Here is a 23,298-nt window from a genome sequence, read left to right as displayed (position 1 = left end):
ACCCTAAGATCAAACATTCGCAGCAATTCTGTTATTTTTACTTTTTACCCGCCTTTGCACAAATATGTACTATTTCCCAAATCAAAGACATATCACTAAGTATTGTACACAGGGGTGGGCCATTCATTGTTTCATTGGTGACTTATAACTGCATAGTAAGCCTTATTTTCAAAAGTAATTTGAAAGAAAAAAAGGAAAAAAGGACTCATGAGGATGAACTCCTCAAATACAAAAGCTTATGACAAGCAAAGCTGGCAAATACTAAGTATAAGAATTTAAGAAACTAATTAGGATTCAAGTGGTATAGCGCATTTTTATGTGATTTGTACAAGTAAAGGAGTCTCAGGCCGCTCACAGGAGGATGGAAGAATTTACCATGTAGCTAATCCAACAGTGACATCTGCTGGACACTGGAACCCCAGCTACATATTCACCTACTGCAGAGTTGAGACATAACGGCTGAAAACCATCTTCATCCTTTATTATATTGCAAGAAAAACCCACAACTCCATAGTGAAGTTGTAGGCAAACCAGAAATTAGGAAGAATGCATGTTATTCAACAAACTGTTTCACCTCAGCACTGAATCACAAACAAAAAATTAAGATCTTCTGCAGAACAATTTTAAACTCTATGTTGTACTCTTCCACAGTTTGCAGTTTCAAAGTTTTTGATCTTTTTCCAACTAGTTCATAAACCAGAAATATGAATCTGAAGATACTTATAATTAGTGTTAAAACAAAAATATTACACAAGTTGCTACCACAGTAATCAAATCAAAGAATTAAGTCCACAGAAGACAGGAATTAATATAAATTCTCTGTGAAATCAAAAGTATTTTCAGGAAAATGAACTCTTAATACCATTCAGATTAAAGAAGTCTTTTCTAAAGAAGCCAAAAATGTGCAAAATTGTAAAATGAGGAAGCTGGTAACACTTCCAAAAGATAGACAAAATTGTGCCTGAAAACAGGCCATTACAATCCTAGACTCCTTCCTGTAGCAATCTGGAAAACTGCCTGAGAAAAATAGGAGAAAGGACATTCAAATGCCCATCTCTAAATATACTCTCACCCAAAAATGCTGATTTTAGTTTAAGGCAGGTAAAGAATGAGTAGCATGAGTAGGATAAATAGCAGTGGTGAATGTGTGCTAAAAGCAAAATATTTCAGAAGGTTCACTTTCTTTTAAAAAAATAGTCTGTATTCACCCTTCTGTAACTGTGTATTTTATTATAATGAAACACTCAACCACTGTACTCTCCAAAGAATTCATGATCTCAATATATATTTTCCTGCCTTGTAGTACTAGCAGTTGTGAAACCACAAATGCAGAGAAGTAGGGTAAAACTAGTCCTGCTATATTGAAAGAAAACTAACTTCAGTACACTTGTACAACAGAGGCATTTTACTGGTTGTGAAAGTTTTTAAAGATTCAAGATTCTCCACAAGTATATAAATATTCAAGACTAGCAGTCTAAAAGAATCCTTCTTTAGCTGTTTTACTAATGAATTAAAGCTACATGAAGAGGTCATTTATCTGCAAGAACTCTTTCAGTTCTCACAGTTCTTCAATCTACGCACCAATTTCAAATTTGGCAAATGGCCGGTGTCAATAGTACAAATTTTTCAACCAAACAGTCTAGAAAGATCAGAGCAAGCTTCGACGTACTACCATGTATGGACAAGTGACAGCTGCTGATCTGAGAGATGAGGTGAAAGATGAGAATTATACAAGGACAAAAGAAAAAATGCAACCTGTTGAATGTAACCTCCAAAAATCATGGTATCCAAAACACAACTGTTTCAAAGAACGACTGAGGAACTGCCACTAAGAACAGTATTTCTCAAAATGATTTCAACATATTCAACAAAAAGAAAACTGATCTGTGTTAGCACAAAATACTGGCAAGATGTCCCACAGAAGAAATTGAGAAAGACAATTAGAACAGGGTTAAAAATGGGCAGTATGAAAATCTAACATGGATTTACTCCATGCAATCTTTAATAGTAACCAGTGATTTTATTTTTTTTTTTATTACATTACATTTGCAACAGTAAAAGCATGTTGAAAGACTGTTACTCATTTTTTACCTCACACTAAAAAGATTGCAGTCATTACTTCTGCAGGAAATTAATCACTGACTTTTACGCCAGTGCTACTAATATCTATCCAAAAAAAATAACACATTGGAACAATGTATTTTAACTGGTTTGACTAATACTTGTTAAGTAAGCAGCAGTAATGTAAACAGCATTATCTTGTAATTTTAACCATGCCCAAGACAGTATTTTCCTCTCAAAAAAGAGAATCTGCTTGCATACGTTTTTCAATCATATACTAATCCACCTATGCAAAAGTTCCAGTGCTTCACGTAATAATGGAATACCACACTATTTGAAATGCCCTGTAGGTACAGAATTTCACTACTTTTCCCTCTTACTGACACAAACTTGGTGGGTCTTCAAAAAAGCTTACAGTACAAGGCAAACTACACTAAACTACCTCACAAAACATTATGGAAACCATGCCATACTTTCTGAGTTTTAGTTTTTCTTTTTAGTTTACAGTTATACTCCATAAAAACTGGACCTGAAATTCCAGTTTACACCCTACACAACCTGACACTGATGTTCCACCTATCGATATCATTAGCATCTAAAAGACAGACGTAATAATTCCAGGTCTGTCATAGCTCCTGTAAAACTAAGGAAAATTGAAACCGTTTTTTAAATTACATCTACTTTTAAAGGAAAAAGAAAATAACTCACACACAGAGCAGTGACAAGTATATAGCTCTGTAGTTACCACAAATTATAATGGCATTCTTAACTTTTAAGTAAATGCTCACGAATACTGGCTAGATTTTTAGTTTCTTTGGAGAACTTTTTATCATGCATTATCAGAACAACAAAAAAGAGGACCAGAACTTTCTATCATGACAGCTATTGCCTCTTTCTCATATAAAAGGAACAAGGGGAAATGGCATCAAACTAAAAAAGGGTAGATTTAGATAAGACATCAGGAAAAAGTTCTTTACTCAGAGGGTGGTGAGGCACTGGCACAGGTTGTGCAGAGGAGCTGTGGATGTCCCATCCCTAGAAGTGCTCAAGGCCAGGCTGGATGGGGCTCTGGGCAACCTGGCCTAGTGGGAAGTGTCCCTGCCCAAGGCAAGGTGGTTGGAACCCAAACCATTCTATGATTCTATATATTCGATAAGAATTCTGAATTAATGTGTCTCAAATAACCTCTCCAAGAAGCCTCCTACCTGTCACATCTAATAATCTATCTAGGTCATAACTTCATAAAACTTACGTCGCTTCAAAATCTGGCATCTATGAAATAAAACTCGTAACTCAGTTTGAGAGTAAAAATATGAACAGTTGTAAGAAGTAATATGAACACAGACTGATTCATTAATGATCCCCAATATTGAGATGTTCTATCAATTCCACCGTCAATTCCAAAGCTGCTGCTATCAGCCAAGAAACATACTGTTTCCAGTTGGGTAAGTGTAACAAAACCTATTGTAAGTTAAGTGCAAGAAAACTAGAACTTACTGTGGCGCAACTCGTCTCCAATAGCGATCAATTCCATTTTTAAAGTACAGCACAGCTAACCATCTGACATTCACATCCAGGGTATGATTTGTGAAGATGTTCTGTTTAAAAAAATAAGTTAAAAGTTATTCAGCATGACACTCACAGGATAGAAGTTGTATAAACATATGCACTGGCATATGTATAAATACACCTACCTCTGTATATACAGTTGTATATAACCAAAATGCACAGTCAGCATTTGACAGGCAAGTGAAATAACATGTTAAAAACTACTTTTAAAAGATCACAGAAGTGCTTAGCACTAGGTCTAATAATTTACAAAAAATAAGACCAATATATAGTGTAAAGATAATTCTAATCTTGTCTGGCTGAGCAGGGAATATAACAGCAATAACTACTAGCATCAACCAGTTATTACATTTTTTTTTTTTTTTTTTTAACAAAACAGATGGATTCTGGCTGCAGGAAAAACAGTATTCTGTATCACGCAGATTTCCAAAATCTTTCAAGAAATTTCTTCATTATCTTGACCCACGCAAAGAACCTTCCTCACTACCAATATGGTAGACAGGAAAACAGTGACCTGCTAGGAGAGCAACTCTCAAACTTGCCTATGCTTATTCTTGAAAATTAGCTTCTGCTGCTAGAGTTATGTAGGTATCTGTGTATATACTTATATATACACATATATTCACACACACAATACATACATATACACACAAATGCATATACACACATACAGGTATTATTTTATATGGTGCCGTTGTAAAATTAACCAACTGGGAAAAGCTGAAATAAATGATGGCTATTGAAACTTAATACGGGTACTACTCTGGATAGCAGCTCTCCTGCTGCTTTACAGCTGTGTCCACCATCCCCTTAAGAAAAGGGTGACTACACTAGATGGTTTCGTCTTGAGGGTGAGAGACATTACTCTTCTTTGGGGAATAAACTGGCATAAGCTCAGTGGTCTTATTTTATAGTGCACTTGAATGAGTTAGCTTCAGAACTCTACTAAAACACAAGGTTTCAGGTCAGAAGATTCTGCTACAATTGGGTGCCAGGTTTGATGCAATTAAAAATACACTCTTCAAAGAGCTGAGGACTATAGAAACCTAAGATCATCAAGCAACACACCAAAAAAGCCACAAACCCCAATCACTACAAAGCAAACACTTACATGCTAACAAAGGTATCAGTTCGAAACTAGCAAGCTTTAGAAAAATACCAAAAAGGTTGTAATTTCTGTGACAGCATTACAGCTACAAGAACACCACAAACTCATACAACTGGTAAAGGACAAAGGTTGCTTTTCAAAACAAACATTCTAACTCTGACTTTTCATCTCTGTTCTTCAAGAGAGGTACATAACACCTTCACAAGAAGCATAGAAATAAATATTAACATCTCCACTGGGTACTAAAGGTTATAGATTCACAGATGGGTTTCACTGTGAATTACGGTTTTCTGTCTTGATCATCCCATAAGAGATATCTGACGTTAAGTACTTAGATTACTCCCCTATCCCATAGGGATTAGCTGTCTTACCGACTCTCCATTTACAACCACCTGCTTCACCCCTCAAGACCTCATTTTCTGCTCCACTAAGAAGATACCAGCTACCTTCTCCTTCAGACAGTCGGATTCCCGTAATCAAGTTAAACAAAGTAGAGATTCTCCACTTATATTTGGTTTGGAAGATTACTGTTTATATTTCACACTTGAAGAAAGTCTCATGTGTCCCCAAACAGGTCTACTTGATCACATTAATAGAATTAACAGGATTTGATCCTTTTAAACGCCTCAGTTATTAGCCATTATATCTAAAACTCCCACCAACTTCAATTACAGCTGTGAGTACTCATCGTGTCCACCACATGAGCTGTACAGCTGTAATGCTCAGAAAACAAAGAATTCTAAGTCAGAGGCAATTTCTGCTGTTTTCTTTCAAGATTGTTTGTCACTACCGAAACACTAAGCAGCAGGTAAAACTGAATTTGGCAGCTCAATCTCTCTTCCTAAATCCTGACTTGCTTCAACTTTTCAAAAAAGGGGGTCTGCAGAGAACAGAACGTCACCATACAACTCTGTGTCATTGTGTCCACTGAAGGCAGATGTTTGTAGAAAAAGCAGTTTATCTGCATGTTTTTTAAGACTGTGTAGTTCACATAAACACATACACAAAGGAATACAAGAACAACACTGTTAAATTCTGAGTGTCTTCTCTGAAACTGTTGGGCCTCCTTCTCAGAAGATGTTTCTATCACCTTGCAACATGCTAATGCATCTGTTTCATCAACAGCAGTGGAACCTTCACAAGTTTTCATCTTTTCCATGTCGGGAACCTTACTACCAGCCAGTCTGGTAATCTCCCTGGAAGTCCCTCTCTACTGATAAGGAAACAATCCAACCTGGGAATCAAACTCAGTACACTGAAAAGCACGGGGAGCTTTTCTTCTACAAAAACCGACACAATGCACCACCTCCACAATAAAGAAAAGGTGTATTTCCTCGGCATATACAACTGTCACCACCTCCTGGGGTGGTAGAGGCAATTTCTTTGGCAATGGCCTTCTGTTATCTACAGTTTGCAAGAGGACAACAACAGGTTTAGCACTAGAGGCCCAATCAATCATGATGCTAGAAGATGGATTTCCTCCTTTTTGTAAACAACTGGGAAAAGAATCTGCTTTGAGACAGCGACAGCAATGCTTAGCATGGCATACTGTACAGATAGCAGCAGCTGGGCCTTGACAACTAAAAGCCTCCCTCAGCTAAACATTACTGTTCAACAGCATTCTAAAAAAGTCACATTCAAATTTACTCACAATGTAAGTAATAACACTTTTGCACTGTATCTTACCAACAAGACTGAATAAAAACCTGGCTGCGTCTCCCACTGCTTCAGTTGTTCCTCAGCTGGTTTCAGTACTGCAGTATCTTGACTAGTAGCTTGCGTCAAGACTTGCAAAACAATAGTACTTGCACTGTTGAGATCCATGAAAGTCTGAGAACATTTTAAAAGGAATAAAAACACTTAAAAGAAGACAGCAAATACAGACAAGTAATTTCCATGCATTTTACCTAAACAAACCCCACTAACTTTTCATTAGACTACACTGTGTATGGTAACATCACACTGACTCACACGCAGTATCAAGGTACAGAAGTGATTAAACTATTCTGCTTTCAGAAAATCCTCCAGAGCAAAAAGCAAACATGAAGTCTGTCACTACAAGTACATTTACTAGATTTGAGGAATTACGGAAAATATTTTGATTTTAAACTGGTTACCTCTCCTGTGAAGCACAGCAGACACAGCAAAACTCGAAGTCACAATAAACTTCAGCTCCAAGCAGGCAACACCATGGGGTTAACTAAAACAGGAAAAAGATGCAGAGTATTAACAGTTCTTTATTTTCAAAATAGTTTTTCCTCAAAAGAAAAACTGATCCATTTCTGATAGTTATATTCTGTGATTCAAGTATATATAGACATTTTATATCTACTTTAAAGGATGATTTGTGGAATCCTGTTCAATTAGAGTTCTCAATGAAATTGAATTTTCCTCAACATATTTGTATTTATTATCTGTTTAGCATCACATGATAATCAGATGAATTTAGAGTGCCAACTGCGTAATTTCCAATATAAATACATTCTTATGATTGTCCTGGTTCCAGTTAGGACAGAGTTAAGTAGCTCATAGTAGCTGGTAGGGTGCTATGTTTTGGATTAGGACGAGAAGAGCGCTGATAACATGCTGATGTTTTAATCGTTGCAGAGCAGTGCTTACACCAGGCCAAGGACTTTTCGGCTTCTCGCTCTGTCCTGCCAGCGAGCAGGCTGGGGGTGCAGCAGGAGCTGGGAGGGGACAGACCCAGGACAGCTGACCCAAACTGGCCAAAGGGGTATTCCATACCATTTATGTCATGCTCAGGTTACACTCTGTCCAATACATTCTAATTAATCACCATTTTCATCTATGATATATAGCAATCATGGTAGTGATGACATACATTATTACATAATAATTAACATACTACAATTCAACTCATGGGCTATTCTCACCCAGTATCAAATCCCCTTGAGGTACACACCGGACCTCCCCATTCTTTTGCATTACCCACCAAGTGCATCCAGGTCCCTGAGCAAAAGCAATTCCACGAATGGGTTTGCCTTTTCCTGAGGCAGGAGTAGCCCAGACTGTTTTACCCAGCATGTTTCTTACGTGCACTACAGGAACTTTATCCCCTTCTACAGTGCGTAACAGGTTTGATTGGGCAGATCCCCTGGTATTGACTAACCAGGTGGCCTTTGCCAAATGTGTATCCCAATTTTTGAATGTCCCAGCACCCATTGCTTTCAGTGTAGTCTTCAACAGTCCATTGTATCGTTCAACTTTTCCAGAGGCTGGTGCATGATAGGGGATGTGATACACCCACTCAATACCATGTTCTTTGGCCCAAGTGTCTATAAGGTTGTTTCGGAAATGAGTCCTGTTGTCTGACTCAATTCTCTCTGGGGTGCCATGTCGCCATAGGACTTGCTTTTCAAGGCCCAGGATAGTGTTCCGGGCGGTGGCATGGGGCACAGGATATGTTTCCAGCCTTCCGGTGGTTGCTTCCACCATTGTAAGTACGTGGTGCTTGCCGTTGCGGGTTTGAGGGAGTGTGATGTAATCAATCTGCCAGGCCTCTCCATATTTATATTTCAGCCATCGTCCTCCATACCAAAGAGGTTTTGACCGTTTGGCTTGCTTGATTGCAGCACATGTTTCACAGTCATGAATAACCTGTGCTATAGTGTCCATGGTCAGGTCCACCCCTCGATCACGAGCCCATCTGTAGGTTGCATCTCTACCTTGATGGCCTGAGGTGTCATGGGCCCATCGGGCTATAAATAATTCACCTTTATGTTGCCAGTCCAGGTCCACCTGAGCCACTTCAATCTTAGCAGCCTGATCCACCTGCTGGTTGTTTTGGTGTTCTTCAGTAGCCCGATTCTTGGGCACATGAGCATCTACATGGCGTACCTTTACAACCAGGTTCTCTACCCGGGCAGCAATATCTTGCCACAATGCCGCAGCCCAGATGGGCTTGCCCCTGCGCTGCCAGTTGTTCTGCTTCCATTGCTGTAACCACCCCCACAGGGCATTTGCTACCATCCATGAATCAGTATAGAGATAGAGAACTGGCCACTTTTCTCGTTCAGCAATATCTAAAGCCAGCTGAATGGCTTTTACTTCTGCAAACTGACTCGATTCACCTTCTCCCTCAGCAGCTTCTGCAACTCGTCGTGTAGGACTCCATACAGCAGCTTTCCATCTCCGATGCTTTCCCACAATACGACAGGACCCGTCAGTGAACAAGGCATATTTCTTCTCATTTTCCGGTAGCTTGTTGTACAGGGGGGCTTCTTCAGCACGAACCACCTCCTCCTCTGATGATATCCCAAAGTATTTGCCTTCTGGCCAGTCCATAATCACCTCCAAGATTCCTGGGCGACTGGGGTTTCCTATTCGAGCCCGCTGAGTAATCAGTGCAACCCACTTGCTCCATGTAGCATCAGTTGCATGATGCGTAGAGGGGACCCTTCCTTTGAACATCCAGCCTAGTACCGGCAGTCGGGGTGCCAGGAGGAGCTGCGCTTCAGTACCGACCACTTCCGAAGCAGATCGAACTCCTTCATATGCTGCCAATATCTCCTTTTCAGTTGGAGTATAGCGGGCTTCAGATCCTCTGTATCCCCGACTCCAAAACCCCAGGGGTCGACCTCGAGTTTCCCCAGGTTCTTTCTGCCAGAGGCTCCAGGTGGGACCATTCTCTCCGGCTGCGGTGTAGAGCACATTCTTTACATCTGGTCCTGTTCGGACTGGCCCGAGGGCTACTGCATGAACTATTTCCTGCTTAATTTGTTCAAAGGCTTGTCATTGCTCAGGGCCCCATTCAAAAGCATTCTTCTTACGGGTTACTTGGTAGAGCGGGTTTACAATCAGACTGTAATTTGGAATATGCATTCTCCAAAACCCCACGACACCTAGGAAAGTTTGTGTTTCTTTTTTGCTAGTTGGTGGAGACATAGCTGTTATCTTGTTGATCACATCCATTGGGATTTGACGACGTCCATCTTGCCATTTAATTCCTAAAAACTGGATCTCTCATGCAGGTCCTTTAACTTTATTCTGTTTTATGGCAAAACCGGCCTTCAGAAGGATTTGGACTATTTTCTTCCCTTTCTCGAAAACTTCTTCTGCAGTGTCACCCCACACAATGATGTCATCGATGTACTGCAGGTGTTCAGGAGCTTCCCCCTGCTCCAGCGCAGACTGGATCAGTCTATGGCAAATGGTAGGGCTGTGTTTCCACCCCTGGGGCAGCCGATTCCAAGTATATTGGACTCCCCTCCAAGTGAAAGCAAACTGTGGCCTGCACTGTGCTGCTAGAGGGATGGAGAAAAATGCATTAGCGATATCAATTGTGGCATACCACTTGGCTGCCTTTGATTCCAGTTCATACTGGAGTTCTAGCATGTCCGGCACTGCAGCACTCAGTGGTGGCGTGACTTCGTTCAGGCCACGATAGTCCACTGTTAGTCTCCACTCACCATTAGACTTTCGCACTGGCCATATGGGACTATTAAAAGGTGAATGAGTCTTGCTGATCACTCCTTGGCTCTCCAGTTGACGAATTAGCTTATGGATGGGACTCAGGGAGTCTCGGTTGGTGCGATATTGCCGCCGGTGCACAGTTGTGGTAGCGATCGGCACGTGCTGTTCTTCAACCCTCAGCAACCCCACAACAGAAGGGTCCTCTGAGAGACCAGGCAAGGTAGACAACTGTTTAATGTCCTCTGTCTCCAAAGCAGCTATGCCAAAAGCCCAGCGGAACCCTTTTGGGTCCTTGAAATATCCTCTTCTAAGATAGTCTATGCCAAGGATGCACGGAGCATCTGGGCCAGTCACAATACGGTGCTTTTGCCACTCATTACCGGTTAGACTCACTTCAGCCTCCAATACAGTTAACTGCTGGGATCCCCCCGTCACACCATAAATACAGATGGGCTCTGGCCCTTTATAGCTTGATGGCATTAGAGTACATTGTGCACCGGTGTCTACCAAAGCCTTATACTTCTGTGCGTCTGATGTGCCAGGCCATCGAATCCACACAGTCCAATAAACTCGATTGTCCCTTTCCTCCCCCTGGCTGGAGGCAGGGCCCCTCTAGTCCTGGTCAGAATCTTCATTTCTGTGTTTAAAGGACTGCCTGCTGGAAGTTGGAGCAGCAAACCTTTCAGAGAACTCCTTTTTCCCAATTGTTTTCCTTTGCAATTCACGAACCCGTGCCTCTAGGGTCGCAGTAGATTTTCCATCCCATTTTCTCATGTCCTCTCCATGGTCACGTAGGTAAAACCACAGGGTGGCGCGGTGTGTGTGCCCACCATATTGTCTTCCTTGCATAGATGAACGTTTACCCCTAATAGCTGAGACACTGGTTTGTACAGGTGGGGAGGAAAATAATCTCTCTTCAAGTTGGTGGATCTTTTCAGAAAGTTTCTCCAAGGTATTCTCTTTTAGCTGGTGGACACTGGTTCGTTCAGGTGAAGGGGAAGATAATCTTTCTTCAAGTTGGTGGATCTTTTCAGAAAGTTTCTCTAAAGCATTCTCTTTTAGCTGGTGGACACTGGTTCGTTCAGGTGGAGGGGAAGATAAATTCTCTTTAAGTTGGTGGACCTCTTCAGAGAGTTTCTCCACAGCTGAGACACAGGCCTTTAGGGAAGAGGAGAGATTTCCTTCGTACTGCCGGAGTATTTTAGTCACTTCATTCACTGTGGGATTCTCCTCCGTTTTCCAGGCTAGTATTGCCAATGAGTTGGCATATGATGATGGGGCACTCTGTACAAACTTCCGCCACATAGGTAGTGTACACCGGACTGCATCTGGATCTGCGGATGTTTGTGCGTCGTCTAGGTCCTTATAAATTACTTCCCGTACGGCCAATTCCCTCAGGTACTGAATTCCCTTCTCCATGGTGGTCCATTTGCTTGGTAAACATACAAGTTCTTCCTTGAAGGGATACCTTTCCTTCACAGCTGACAGGAGACGCCTCCAGAGGCTGCGAGATTGTGCTCCATCTCCAATTGCTTTGTCAATGCATGCGTCCCTAGCAAGGGATCCCAGCCGCCTGGCTTCCTTGCCCTCCAATTCCACATAATTGGCTCCCGTGTCCCAGCACCGGAGCAGCCAGGTGACAAGCTGCTCGCCTATACAGCGACCAAAATCTTTTCGCACATCTCGTAGCTCACGCTGGTATAGAGTCCGGGTAATTACTGTTGATTTTTCGACATCCTCATCTTCAGTCTTCTGCACCTTTGATGGCCGGTGTAGAGTCCGGGTAGTTACTGTTGATTTTCCGACATCCTCATCCTCATCTTCAGTCTCCTGCACCTTTGATGGCTGGTATGGAGTCCGGGTAGTTACTGTTGATTTTTCGCCATCCTCATCCTCATCTTCAGTCTCCTGCACCTTTGATGGCCCAGCCTCGTCTTCACTACGCCCAGACTTAGCAGAAGACTGTCTGCGTTTTAAACGACCTGAGCCTCTATACCATTTTTTCACCTTGTCTACAGGGGCAACTTGCACTGCTACAGCTCGTTTCTCTGACCCAGACACAGGGTCTGCCACAGGGGTTGGAATACCCTCTGCGGGGTCAACTTGCACTGCTACAGCTCGTTTCTCTGACCCAGACACAGGGTCTGCCACAGGGGTTGGAATACCCTCTGCGGGGTCAACTTGCACTGCTACAGCTCGTTTCTCTGACCCAGACACAGGGTCTGCCACAGGGGTTGGAATACCCTCTGCGGGGTCAACTTGCACTGCTACAGCTCGTTTCTCTGACCCAGCCACAGGAGTGGGAGCAGCTGCACGAGCTGGGGCAGCTGCAGGAGCCGGAGTGGCTGCAGGGGCTGGAGCTGGAGCGGCTGCAGGAGCTGGAGCTGGAGCGGCTGCAGGAGCCGGAACGGTAATGGTGATTAATTAGAATGTATTGGACAGAGTGTAACCTGAGCATGACATAAATGGTATGGAATAAGGGGTGGATATCTGTCCTGGTTCCAGTTAGGACAGAGTTAAGTAGCTCATAGTAGCTGGTAGGGTGCTATGTTTTGGATTAGGATGAGAAGAGCGCTGATAACATGCTGATGTTTTAATTGTTGCAGAGCAGTGTTTACACCAGGCCAAGGACTTTTCGGCTTCTCGCTCTGTCCTGCCAGCGAGCAGGCTGGGGGTGCAGCAGGAGCTGGGAGGGGACAGACCCAGGACAGCTGACCCAAACTGGCCAAAGGGGTATTCCATACCATCTGGCGTCATGCTAAACAATATATAGGGGTGGCTGGCCGGGGTGGGGGGGGCCGGCTGCTCGGGAATAGGCTGGGCATCGGTCAGCGGGTGGTGAGCAATTGCATTGTGCATCACTTGTTTTCTTACACATTATTATTGTTAATACTATTATCATTATCACTATTATTATTATTATTGTTATTATTATTTTCCTGTCTTAATAAACTGTCTTTATCTCAACTCACAGGCTTCACTTTCCCGTTTCTCTCCCCCATCCCAGAGAGGGAGGGGGGAGGGTGAGCGAACGGCTGTGTGGTGTTTAGCTGCCAGCCGGGTTAAACCACAACAATGATCTATAAAGACAAACCAAAACATTGCCCTCCAAATGACACAGAGAAGAGAATGACTGTAGGAAAAGAATTAAAACAAATTGAAGAGAAACATATACAAAAACAACTACAAAACCTGACAATTAACAGAACTGGTTTTCTGTCTACAAAAACCTCCATTTATAACCTATGTAAACTTATTGTAATACAGAAACATGTTAAAATATTTCTATACTTAAGTTCTCCAAATAAAGAACCAATCACAGTTTATTTCTCTTCTACAAAGATGTGTGAAAATTTGTTCAAAACTGAAAAAAACTTTATCATTCCAATTTCACCAAAAAAAAAAAAGAGGCAGAAAATTGTTATGGTGATAGTAAAAATGCCAGAGAAATCAAACCTTATTCTGATGCAGGTGTAAAATTTTCTTTTGAAAAAACAGAAACCACCCCAACACCAAAACGAAAAATAAGATTAAAGATTTGTTATTCTAGAAATAGCCCTGCAATATTAAATGGAAAAAATCTATGAATTCACAATATATGTATGTCTCCAATCTTCCTTAATGAAAAAGGACAAAAAATTTAAAGGTTTTAGGGTTGAAAAAACAAACCTTAGCGTACTTTCAAAAATACTAACCACTAAAACATCTCTCTTTACAGCAGTAATTGAAAAGAAGCAAGGAATCTTCTGTTTTATACTTGCCATGTGATATATCTTTTTATGTCTCTGCCTTAACTGCCCTACAAAAACAATTTACCTTCTATTTCTTCTTAATTACTTGTACCATTTAAACCTTTATCAGCTCACAGACTCTCTAAAGATTTCCTAAGATTATGAGAGCTTCACATAACTTTAAACATTCAAATTCTTAGCTTGCTTCTTAGAAAGCCATCAATTTCCATGGGACCAAGACCCTGATGCACACTGTAAAATCAAGCTGGGACTGGTTTGCACAGAACAAAGAAACAATGTCAAGGTAAGACTTGGGTGTTATACTAAAAGTCCTGCTAGGTTCATTTTTCCATCAAAAGTAATAATGAAATCATAAACCTGTAAATAATCTTATAGGCACGACAGTAAGATGACATATTTAGGTGCTATATCGTTAATTTTTCTCCCTTTCAGGGGATATTTTGGTATCTTGAGTACCTTATGCTGTCTGTCTGCATCACTGCACAGTCAAAATTAACCAGGAAGCAGCAAGACAATGACAGCACATAAAAACACTGGGTTAACTCACATGGATCACACCAGGAACTTTATATCGCACAGCACAAAGTACTTGAGTAAAACAGACACACAAGCAAAGCAGCAGTAAAAGATACATTCAGATTTTTCTGGTATAAACACTGTAGTGCTAAAGTATGTCTATTATAGCTAATAGAATTTCAGAGAACCTAAAAGAAAGGTAGTGAGGGAAACGAATAGAGGAAAATAAGTAAATGGGGGTAAAACGTCCTAAGAAGTAGATGTAGAGCTTGCACAAAAGACGAAAACATATCAATTCCTACAAGATCAAAACTATAATTCATACTTGAAGTGATTTCAAATATTTCCACTTAAAAGTCAAACTATCTGCTTTCCAACAGAAATACATTCTCATCTTACACCAGCCATCAGAATCTGATAAAGTATAATTTTGGAGCACCTAATCAACTAAAAAAATAGCTGAACATTAGTTTTAATTGTGAGGTGAAAACCAAAAAGACAACTTCTGAAAGTTAACAGGCTTGCAGTGTGTACATGCCTAAGCAAAATGTTACATAATTTCTTAAACTCCAAATAAGTTTATTTTAAGCCTATTGATGAACCATGTTCTTCAAAGAATGATTTACACAGGAAAACTGCATGTATCAACAGCAATTCTGTGGCACATATCCAGATACTTGCTGTAAATATCCATTGCAAGGACATGGAAAAAAAATCATTAATGAACTTCTGTGTAAAAACTGATTTTTCACTAAAAAACTAACATCATGTTTGGTAAACAAAACTGTTTCTCAGCTACATTCGAATCCAATGCAGAAAAGGAGGGGGTTTTTTTTGTCTCTTCTCCCAGGGAATAGTGCTGCTACTAGAGTTTCACATAATTCATCAAGAACAGCTCTCATTAGATAACTTGCTTATTGAAGTTAGTGTAATACAAACAAAAACCTGTAAGGACGTTTTTCATTTTGTGATTTCAAAATAATTAGCTGACAGATCTAAAGATGACAAAAAAAGTCATAGAAGTATTTGCAAAGTTTCTTTTTTGATAATGCTTCTCATTCTTCGAGAAGTCTGTATTTTCACTTAAAAAAAAAATGGGGCTCACTCCTAGAAGAATAACCTCAGCAGGTCAGAACAAAAAATAATTTAACCCATCATTCTGTCTCTGACAAAGACCATACTGGATGCCCAAGTGAGAACACCGGAATAGGACAACCTTTCAGTGATATTTCTGAAAAATAGTCTCCCATCCTCCAGAAGACTGTGGTTCAAGGACTTCCTAGAAGCAGGCCGTTTGAATTTAACAGCCCCCAGTTCTTCCACAAATTTACACCGTTGGTTTTTGACCCCATGTAGACGATATCCCTCACACAACATTGGATGAGGCTGTCACAAGCGAAATACGAGATAAAATTAAACATTGCAGCTTAAGCTAATTACAAATAAGGTATGCTTATATAAAAAGCTACGATTACTAAAGTAATGAGTACCACCCTATGCTTACCTCTGCACCCCTTAAATGCTGGATGCTGGAGAAGGATGAGGAAAATGCATAGATTTTTACTTGCATCAAGCTCCCATATCATTTCCACACCACACTGCCACGCAACTAAGGGTGCTAGGCATAAAAGAGCAGGCAGAACAGCAAGCAGGTGCTTCTTCAGCAGCAGTACTGGTTTATGCCAGCTGGAAGCATTCATCCAACTGCAGGTTTAATAAACAAACACTGACAGCTATTAGGAGATCCAAGATCTATATTAAGATGCCTAACAGTACCCTAAGAATGAATGAGTACGCATGTTTAGGGACGTCCCTTTTCAGTGAAATGGAAAACTGTGGTATTAGCAGCATGTCTTTTTCTCATAAAAATCAATCTTAACACTAGAAAAGTACTTTTCCCTTAAATCTTAAAAAATTTAAATAAATTACCAAATTCAGATACAGGGAAAAAAAAAAAAAACATGCCTTCAAGATGACTTCAGCATTCCTTTAAGCTAGTGAACTTTCAACTACAAGTAATTCCTAAAAGGAAAAAAAAATCCTGGGAACCAATGCGGTCTATCAATCTTCTTTTGCTTCTGCCTCATAAAGAAATACTTCAAACAAACATATATTAAAACAGAGCCAACTTAAAAATTGGTCCCAAAAGGGAGACATATACTTCCCTTTCCACCACTCCCCCCAGCTGCCTTTCCTCCTGTTTTTGTCTTTCCACTCCCTTCCTTTCACCATCTCTCATCCTCACTTTTGGTAAGCCGGCTGAACTCAACAATCATCCGGAGAACCAAAAGTTGTTTTTCAGTGTTTTTTTTGTGTTTTGCAAGGTTAGTGTGTCAAGTCACCTGAGTACATTGTTCAGCAGACACCAGAAGAGGCTACAGGACGTTGGAGGAACACAGGACTTCCAGCACTGGCATCAAGCCATTACAGGCTCTGGTTTTAACAGACAAATTCAATTCTGATTCAAAAGTCTCTCTTGATATTCCTTTCCCAAAAACAACTTTATTTTCAACAGAAATCCTATCCTCTGCATGCACTCTGTAAAGATGATCAACACAATTAGGGCATCAGCTCTTATCTCAGGTGTTAGTGGATCCTCCCAGAACACAACTTTTACTGCTGTCAGTGCAGAGATGCTTTCGTGCTATCAGTTCCTGCAGATAGGACCCAACCAGGTCTGGCGTTTAGCTGACAGTTAAAGCTTTGCATACCATAAAAACATGATTTTTCAGATGAGGAAGAAAAAATTGTACTCCTTCCAACCACGCACGAGTGTAAGTACATAATATAAGGTATATATTTCTAAAAAATATTTTTTCAAACATTTTCATTAGATAAGTAGAATACATTAGATCATCAGAGATTGAATGTAACAGTAGAACACAGCTGGATTGCATTAGGACGACGAAAGCCCCACCAAACCACAACTTTAGGAATTATATAAAAGCTGAAGCAGGGCTGTTCCAGGTCAGACCACTTTTAAAACAGGAGGTGCAAAAGTCTTTTCTGTTGCACAGCAAAAAACAAGGGACATGGGTTACATCACAGATGCGTTACACCACAGGAACAAGGATTTTCTCCACAGCCTGCTGAGTACTTCCAGTACTCAATTCATTGTTAAACAAGTTCTACAAGATGTGCTGAAGATGAAACAGATGAGGCAAGTATTAAATACTTGTTATCTTTTCGGTACCTTCACAGCCATGACAGGTGCACAGAAACATTGGTGGAGTCTATCTACATTAAAAACACCACTTTCTTAGAAGGCAGGCAGGGGCTGCACTTTTGAGTAGTAAAAGACAGTTTCCAAGCTTGATCACTGGGAAAAGCTTAGTGTTTCCAACCTCTATATCTAATCTCAGAGCTTGTTCTCAAAGTAAGCAGTGAGCAATTTCAGCAGCACTCGTTGCTTTCTGCTGCTTTTCTGTGGTTTATACCTATTGCTATCGCAACTAAGCAGGAAGCACGTGGGGATAAAAAGAAAAGAAATCCCTTCAGCTGAGGGTATTGAACATCTTCCAATTGCAAATCAAAGCATGGGTTTATTGCCACATCAGAATTTCTGCTCGTATGGAGGAACTGAGCGTAACCACATACAAGAAGGAAACCTATTCTCCACGACCCTACTGCGCATGCACAGACCTGTGACAGCAGCATATTCCCCAGTTTCCATTGAAATAAAAAACTTTACTTACACCTAGAAAATATATAACACCTCAAATGCAACCCCTCAGCACAATGAGCCAGTGATGTCTTGAGACACCAGGAAAACCAATGCTCTGTTCTCATTCTTACCTTCCAGTGTTCAGCACTTCTGTTCCTACTCACCAACTCCTACATCTCCTTTCCCTTGCAAAAATCCAGGATCCACTTTTCCTGTTCTACACTCCACTCTTTAATTCTCTTTGTAAGAAAATACACAAACATGCAGTTCTCTCCAAACAATAGTCCTAGTCGCTTGAATGTTCTGCCATCATGTTTTCCCTTATCAGTCAGTCCTTTTAATAGAGGCTAAAAAGTATACTGGTACTTTTCCCATACCACTGAAACACATATGAATTTTAGAATCACTCATCAATTATGAAAACAAAAAAAAAAAAGAATAGCTATGTATCTGCAAGGGAACAAAACATTTGTAAATGGCTACAAACTTCACTTTTTTGAACTTCAAAGAATGCAGTATTCATTCATATCCCAATAATTAATTCTGTACATTTGTTATCTTTTGTTAATTCCATAAATTGTTTTCCACCGTGATGAGGCGTAAGAACGGATCTAGTTACAATCCTCTGAAATTGGTTGAATTATTGCACAAAATACATAGTGTTATTGCTGAAAAGAATGCAAACTACATACTGGGCTTCTTTTAGAGGGACATGGTAAGCAGCTCTAGGGGTGTTACCATTTTCCTCTGTGCAGTAATGTGTGAGACTCCTTCTAGCATGCTGACTTTGGCTTTGTCATCATTGCTCTCCCTCTCCCCGGTTCAAAGAAAAAAGTGCAGATATTGGAAAGCCCAGAGTTACTAAGATGATTGGGATCTGACTTATGAGGAGTTGTTGAGGACTTGTTCAAGTGGTGAAGCGGAGTTAAGGGACGACTTAAAAGACACCTACAAATAACAAACAACTACCTGAAGAGCACTTTCAAAGAAGACAGAGCCAAACTCTTCAGGTCAATGGCAGATGATAGGCTAAAGCTACAAACTGCAGCTTGGGAGGTTCAATAAGAAACTTATGACTGACTGTTTTTCAGCACATTTATTTTAAGGAAAACAGGAAAAACAAAGTTGTTATTCTGAAAAGCCACAAGAAACAGTAAGGGGACACCTTTTAAAAAAAAAGAAGGTGAAAGCTAGGATCTGCGGCAATATTCATGTGGCATTAACAATGCTTGTAAGGATACGGTCAGTTTCAGGAACAGCTGGTAATCATTCCAACCTCTCTCCATCATTCTATAAATTTTCCTATGAGCCTTTTTTCCTAAGATTATAGTACCTGTATCAATCATGCCAGATGTTAGTATTTCTACTGAGTAGTAAAAACAAACAAACAAACCACCAGTATTCTGAATGTTCAGGGTATTTCTAGAACCATTAACAACTACACTAATGACCACAATCACTACAAAGATTAATGTTAGTCATTAAGACTTTCAAAAACAATAGACTTTTTATGTAAATGAGGAAGACTGTCTACACTTTGCCAATTGAAAACATAATAAAGAGAAATAAAGACACTTATATAGGAAGGAGCTACAGTGTTTCTTCTCCTCACTGCTATTGACAGAAACAGAAGAATAGAACTTATTTATAACAATTTGTATATGTATATATTTTTTACAAGAGTACAACACTGAAACTAAAACCCAGTTATAAGAAAAATCAGCATGCAGAAGACACCAGGGAAGAAGCAGTAAAGAAAAAGGAGGAACACAGGAATAATGGAGAACTGCGAGCAAGGCTGATAATATTTACAGAGGTATCTCGGATTACATTATAAAATATGCAGATGAAGAAAAATAGCCTCTTATGGTAAATGGAAACTGGCCAAATGAAACTGACCAAAAATCCCAACAGAAATAACAGGAATAAAAACTGACAGTGGGACTATTCCAAGGAATATGCTTGGATATAGCTCAGAGGAAACCATGTCATAGGGCTCAGTACCAATAACACAGAAAAAGAAAAAAAAAAGAGAAACACAGAGACAATAGAAGAATATTTTTAATGTTTAATAGTCAGCTTATGCAATGACCAAACTCATAAGACTAATCTTATTCCCTATTCTTCCTAGCTCATCTTATTTTAGTAGATTTTCAAAAACACGACTGAACACTTCATAGTGAATTAGCATTCAAGAGCTGACATATAAATGCAAGTTTCAGTCTGCCTTCATGCAGAGACTTTAAATTAATTATTAAATAGTTAATTGAACTGAAAATTGAATTGAAAACAATTTCTGAAGATGGTTAGAACTTGTGTCTGATGATACAGTTTGAAAATTTTCTATGTTCAGCTTGGGCAACAAAAGCCTTCATTAGGCCATATATATATATATTTACAGTACAAAACACCCTTTTGCAGAACATTACAATGACGGAATGCGAGAAGAAAAGTAGAGAGTGATGAACGATACTAGCATTTAAGTTTCAAGAAGTCATAACCCATAAGGAACACGCTATTTGTAAGGACTGAGGTGGTCCCATGTATTACGAATGTGAATCCAAAAGGCACTGCACACACATTACAGATACACTTCATCTTTGAGGCAGGGGAAGCAAGGTATGTAGCAGCAGAACCTGGAAACTGCACCAGCACTGTGTTTATGGCCACGTTCTTACACTTCACACGTTGCCAACTTGTACGTAAACACAAATAGGAGACATAACTCACCACTCCTGCACCCACCCTGCCTTGGATTTTGGGAAGAAGCCGTTTCCAGTAAGTTGTCAACTGCTATCCCTCCAGAATCTGTAGGAAAAAAATAAGCGTATTTAGCAAAAAAAAAAAAAAAACAAACCAACTAATAAAACGGTACTCGCCCTTTTCCACAGAACAGAAGTTCTGCCAAGATGCAGCCCGACCGCTCAGCTCACCGACGCCTCCCCGCCGGCCGTACCCGCACGGAGAGCCACCGCAAGGAGAAACGCGGCAGCGGCTCCCCGCGATTAGCTAGCAGACCCCTTCTCCCTCAGAGCCCCTCGCCACGCGACCTACGCGCAGAGCCGGGAGGAGAAAAACACCACACAAAAAATAAGCCGAAGCTGAGGCGGGGCAGCGGGCAGCACACGCGGCGGCCAACAGCGCGGCGAAGGCCGCCTCGCCCCCTCCCCGCCTCCCGGCCGGGCCCGGCACCCCCCGACCCGCCGCGGTACCCGGGCCGCGGCCGCTCCCTCACAGAAGGCGGCCGTTGGCGGCCGTTAGCCCCGTGACGACGGTGCCGGCGCGTGCAGCGGGGGCCCGGCGCGCGGCTCACCGTTGGCGGCGGGCGGTGGCGGCGCCGCACGCGGGGGTGGGCGGGGCGAGGCCGGCGGTGGGCGGGGCGAGGCCGGCGGTGGGCGGGGCCGGCCCTGGCGCGCGACCCCCGCCCGCTCCGAAGCTGGCGCCACGAGCCCGGGGAGGGGAGGGGGGGGAGGGGGCCGCTGCAGCGCCCCGGGGATGACGTCATCGCCCAGCGACGCACGCGGGGGGCTCTCCCCGCCCGCCCCACGCCGCGCATGCGCGTGCCGCCGCCGACGGGAAGGGGGGGGCGTGGCGTGGCTGAGGGGGTAACGGCCGTTTAACGGTCGCGTAGCGGGCCCGTCGGTCGCGATGTGTGCGTGTCTCGCGACACGTCTCGTGGGTGGCCTCGAGCTGTCGAGGTCGGTGTGTAAGCGGTGGGAGGTAACGGAAGGAAGGAAAAATAAAGTTTTGGGGGAGTTTTAGTTACTCCGTGGTCATCCCGAGCAGTTGAGCGGCGAGGGAGCACGGCATGAAGGGGCTCCCGTACAGACACGGGGTGTTCACATGCACCGAGCCGGGCGTGTGGTGCTCAGTGACTTCGTCACTGTTCGTTTCTTCGGAGGAACAGCAAACGCTGAAGGTGTATCTGATGAAACCGTCAGGCTGGGCTCTGCGATGCCCGGATCTGCAGCGGAGTGAGGAGCTGGGGCCCCTGTACACAGCCCTACCGCTGGGTTTGTGTCCTTCACCTGTGGCAGCACATCAGCTCGGAACAGCGGCAAACACCCACCCCTACGGTGTGCCAACAACACAGGGACATTCAATTTTAAGGCACAGTTTCTGATGATAAACTGATAGCCCATTCACGTCAGTTAAAACGTGATGTTGCTTTAGCATTGCTTGAAATCACCTTTTAGTCATGTTTTCGAGGCTGAAAAAAAGTTAAATAGTAGCTGTTGGAAGATGGGACATCCCTGGAGGACTCAGGAAAGAAGAAATAATTCTAGTTGTTCGTATATAACAGCATTGTGAGAAACAAAGTTGTGTTTTTGCAGTAGAGAAATAATTTTCTGTATGCCAAGGTAGTTGTGTAGTCATAATAAGGAGAAATGCTAAGTAGGTAAGTGGACAGTAGAAGGCCTCACTGTTCCAAAATAAGGTAGAAGCTTGAGAAAAAGGATGAGCAGTGTGGGAACAGTAAAACAAAGATCACAAGTTCTCAAAACATAAGGAGAAATTAAAGGGTTGAAAAATAGAAAAATTGTGCATATATGGTATAGAGGAGCGTCGAGTAGCTTGTGAACCTGCAGTACTCAGCCAAGGAGGAAACGGGAGGTGATCAGGCGTTGGGTAATAGGGAATAAAAGGTTATGATTTGTTTACTAAAATGCGCTCCTGATTGACAGGACGCCCGCCATTGCAATTGCAAAGAAAATAGCTTCACAGAAGATCCTGTCTGAAGAAAATTATTTGAGGTGTTTCTCACAGCATAATGCTGAATACTCTGACACAGAAAATCCTCTATTAACAACTTTTTCTTTTCTTTCCCCCTTGCTATCTATTCTCACTCTTTTTTCCTGCCTTCTACTCATGCACAGCTAGCTGGAATGGGTATTCTGCTTTGTGTGTGGGTGTGTGCGTGTTTTAACCTCCTCACAACAATAAACCGATGTCTAAATAACCAAAGCAATTGACTTCCCTAATGATGTATATTAAGCAATACTATTTCGATAAGAAATAGTATTTAGCTAATAAATACAAGTATTTACCTAGGAAAACAGGCTGCCATTCTTTGTGACGTTAGGGACATATATTCCCATATATAAGATAAAGGAGGAAAGTATATTCCCATAATAATTCTATGTAAGATAAAAGAGGAGATAGCAGCAGCACCAATGGATCATGCCACCCGTAAG

At 41.6% G+C, this 23,298-nt stretch overlaps 1 protein-coding gene across 7 annotated transcripts in view; it reads right to left on the bottom strand.

The window, feature by feature from the left end:
- IPO11 (importin 11) overlaps nt 1-21,546 on the bottom strand; it is a 110,876-nt gene extending 89,330 nt beyond the window's left edge. Inside the window, exons 1-6 of one of the 7 annotated variants that reach the window (XM_080574115.1) lie at nt 21,417-21,546; nt 20,983-21,153; nt 20,834-20,911; nt 6,856-6,938; nt 6,425-6,568; nt 3,559-3,659 (exon numbers count right to left, since the gene is read on the bottom strand). In XM_080574115.1, coding sequence (XP_080430241.1) covers nt 3,559-3,659; nt 6,425-6,562 — 239 coding nt within the window. In that variant the 5' untranslated portion in view covers nt 6,563-6,568; nt 6,856-6,938; nt 20,834-20,911; nt 20,983-21,153; nt 21,417-21,546. Of the gene's footprint in view, nt 1-3,558; nt 3,660-6,424; nt 6,569-6,855; nt 6,939-20,833; nt 20,912-20,982; nt 21,296-21,315 lie in introns of those variants that run through there. The other 6 variants (XM_080574113.1, XM_080574118.1, XM_080574116.1 and 3 more) reach the window with 6 other exon arrangements.
- Nucleotides 21,547-23,298: the final 1,752 nt, after the last annotated feature.

Source organism: Anser brachyrhynchus, assembly GCF_964034855.1.
Source record: "Anser brachyrhynchus genome assembly, chromosome: Z".
NCBI classification, from domain to species: Eukaryota; Metazoa; Chordata; class Aves; order Anseriformes; family Anatidae; genus Anser; species Anser brachyrhynchus.
The sequence above is the reverse complement of the archived record's forward strand: the minus strand, read 5'-3'. Positions and strand labels throughout refer to the sequence as shown.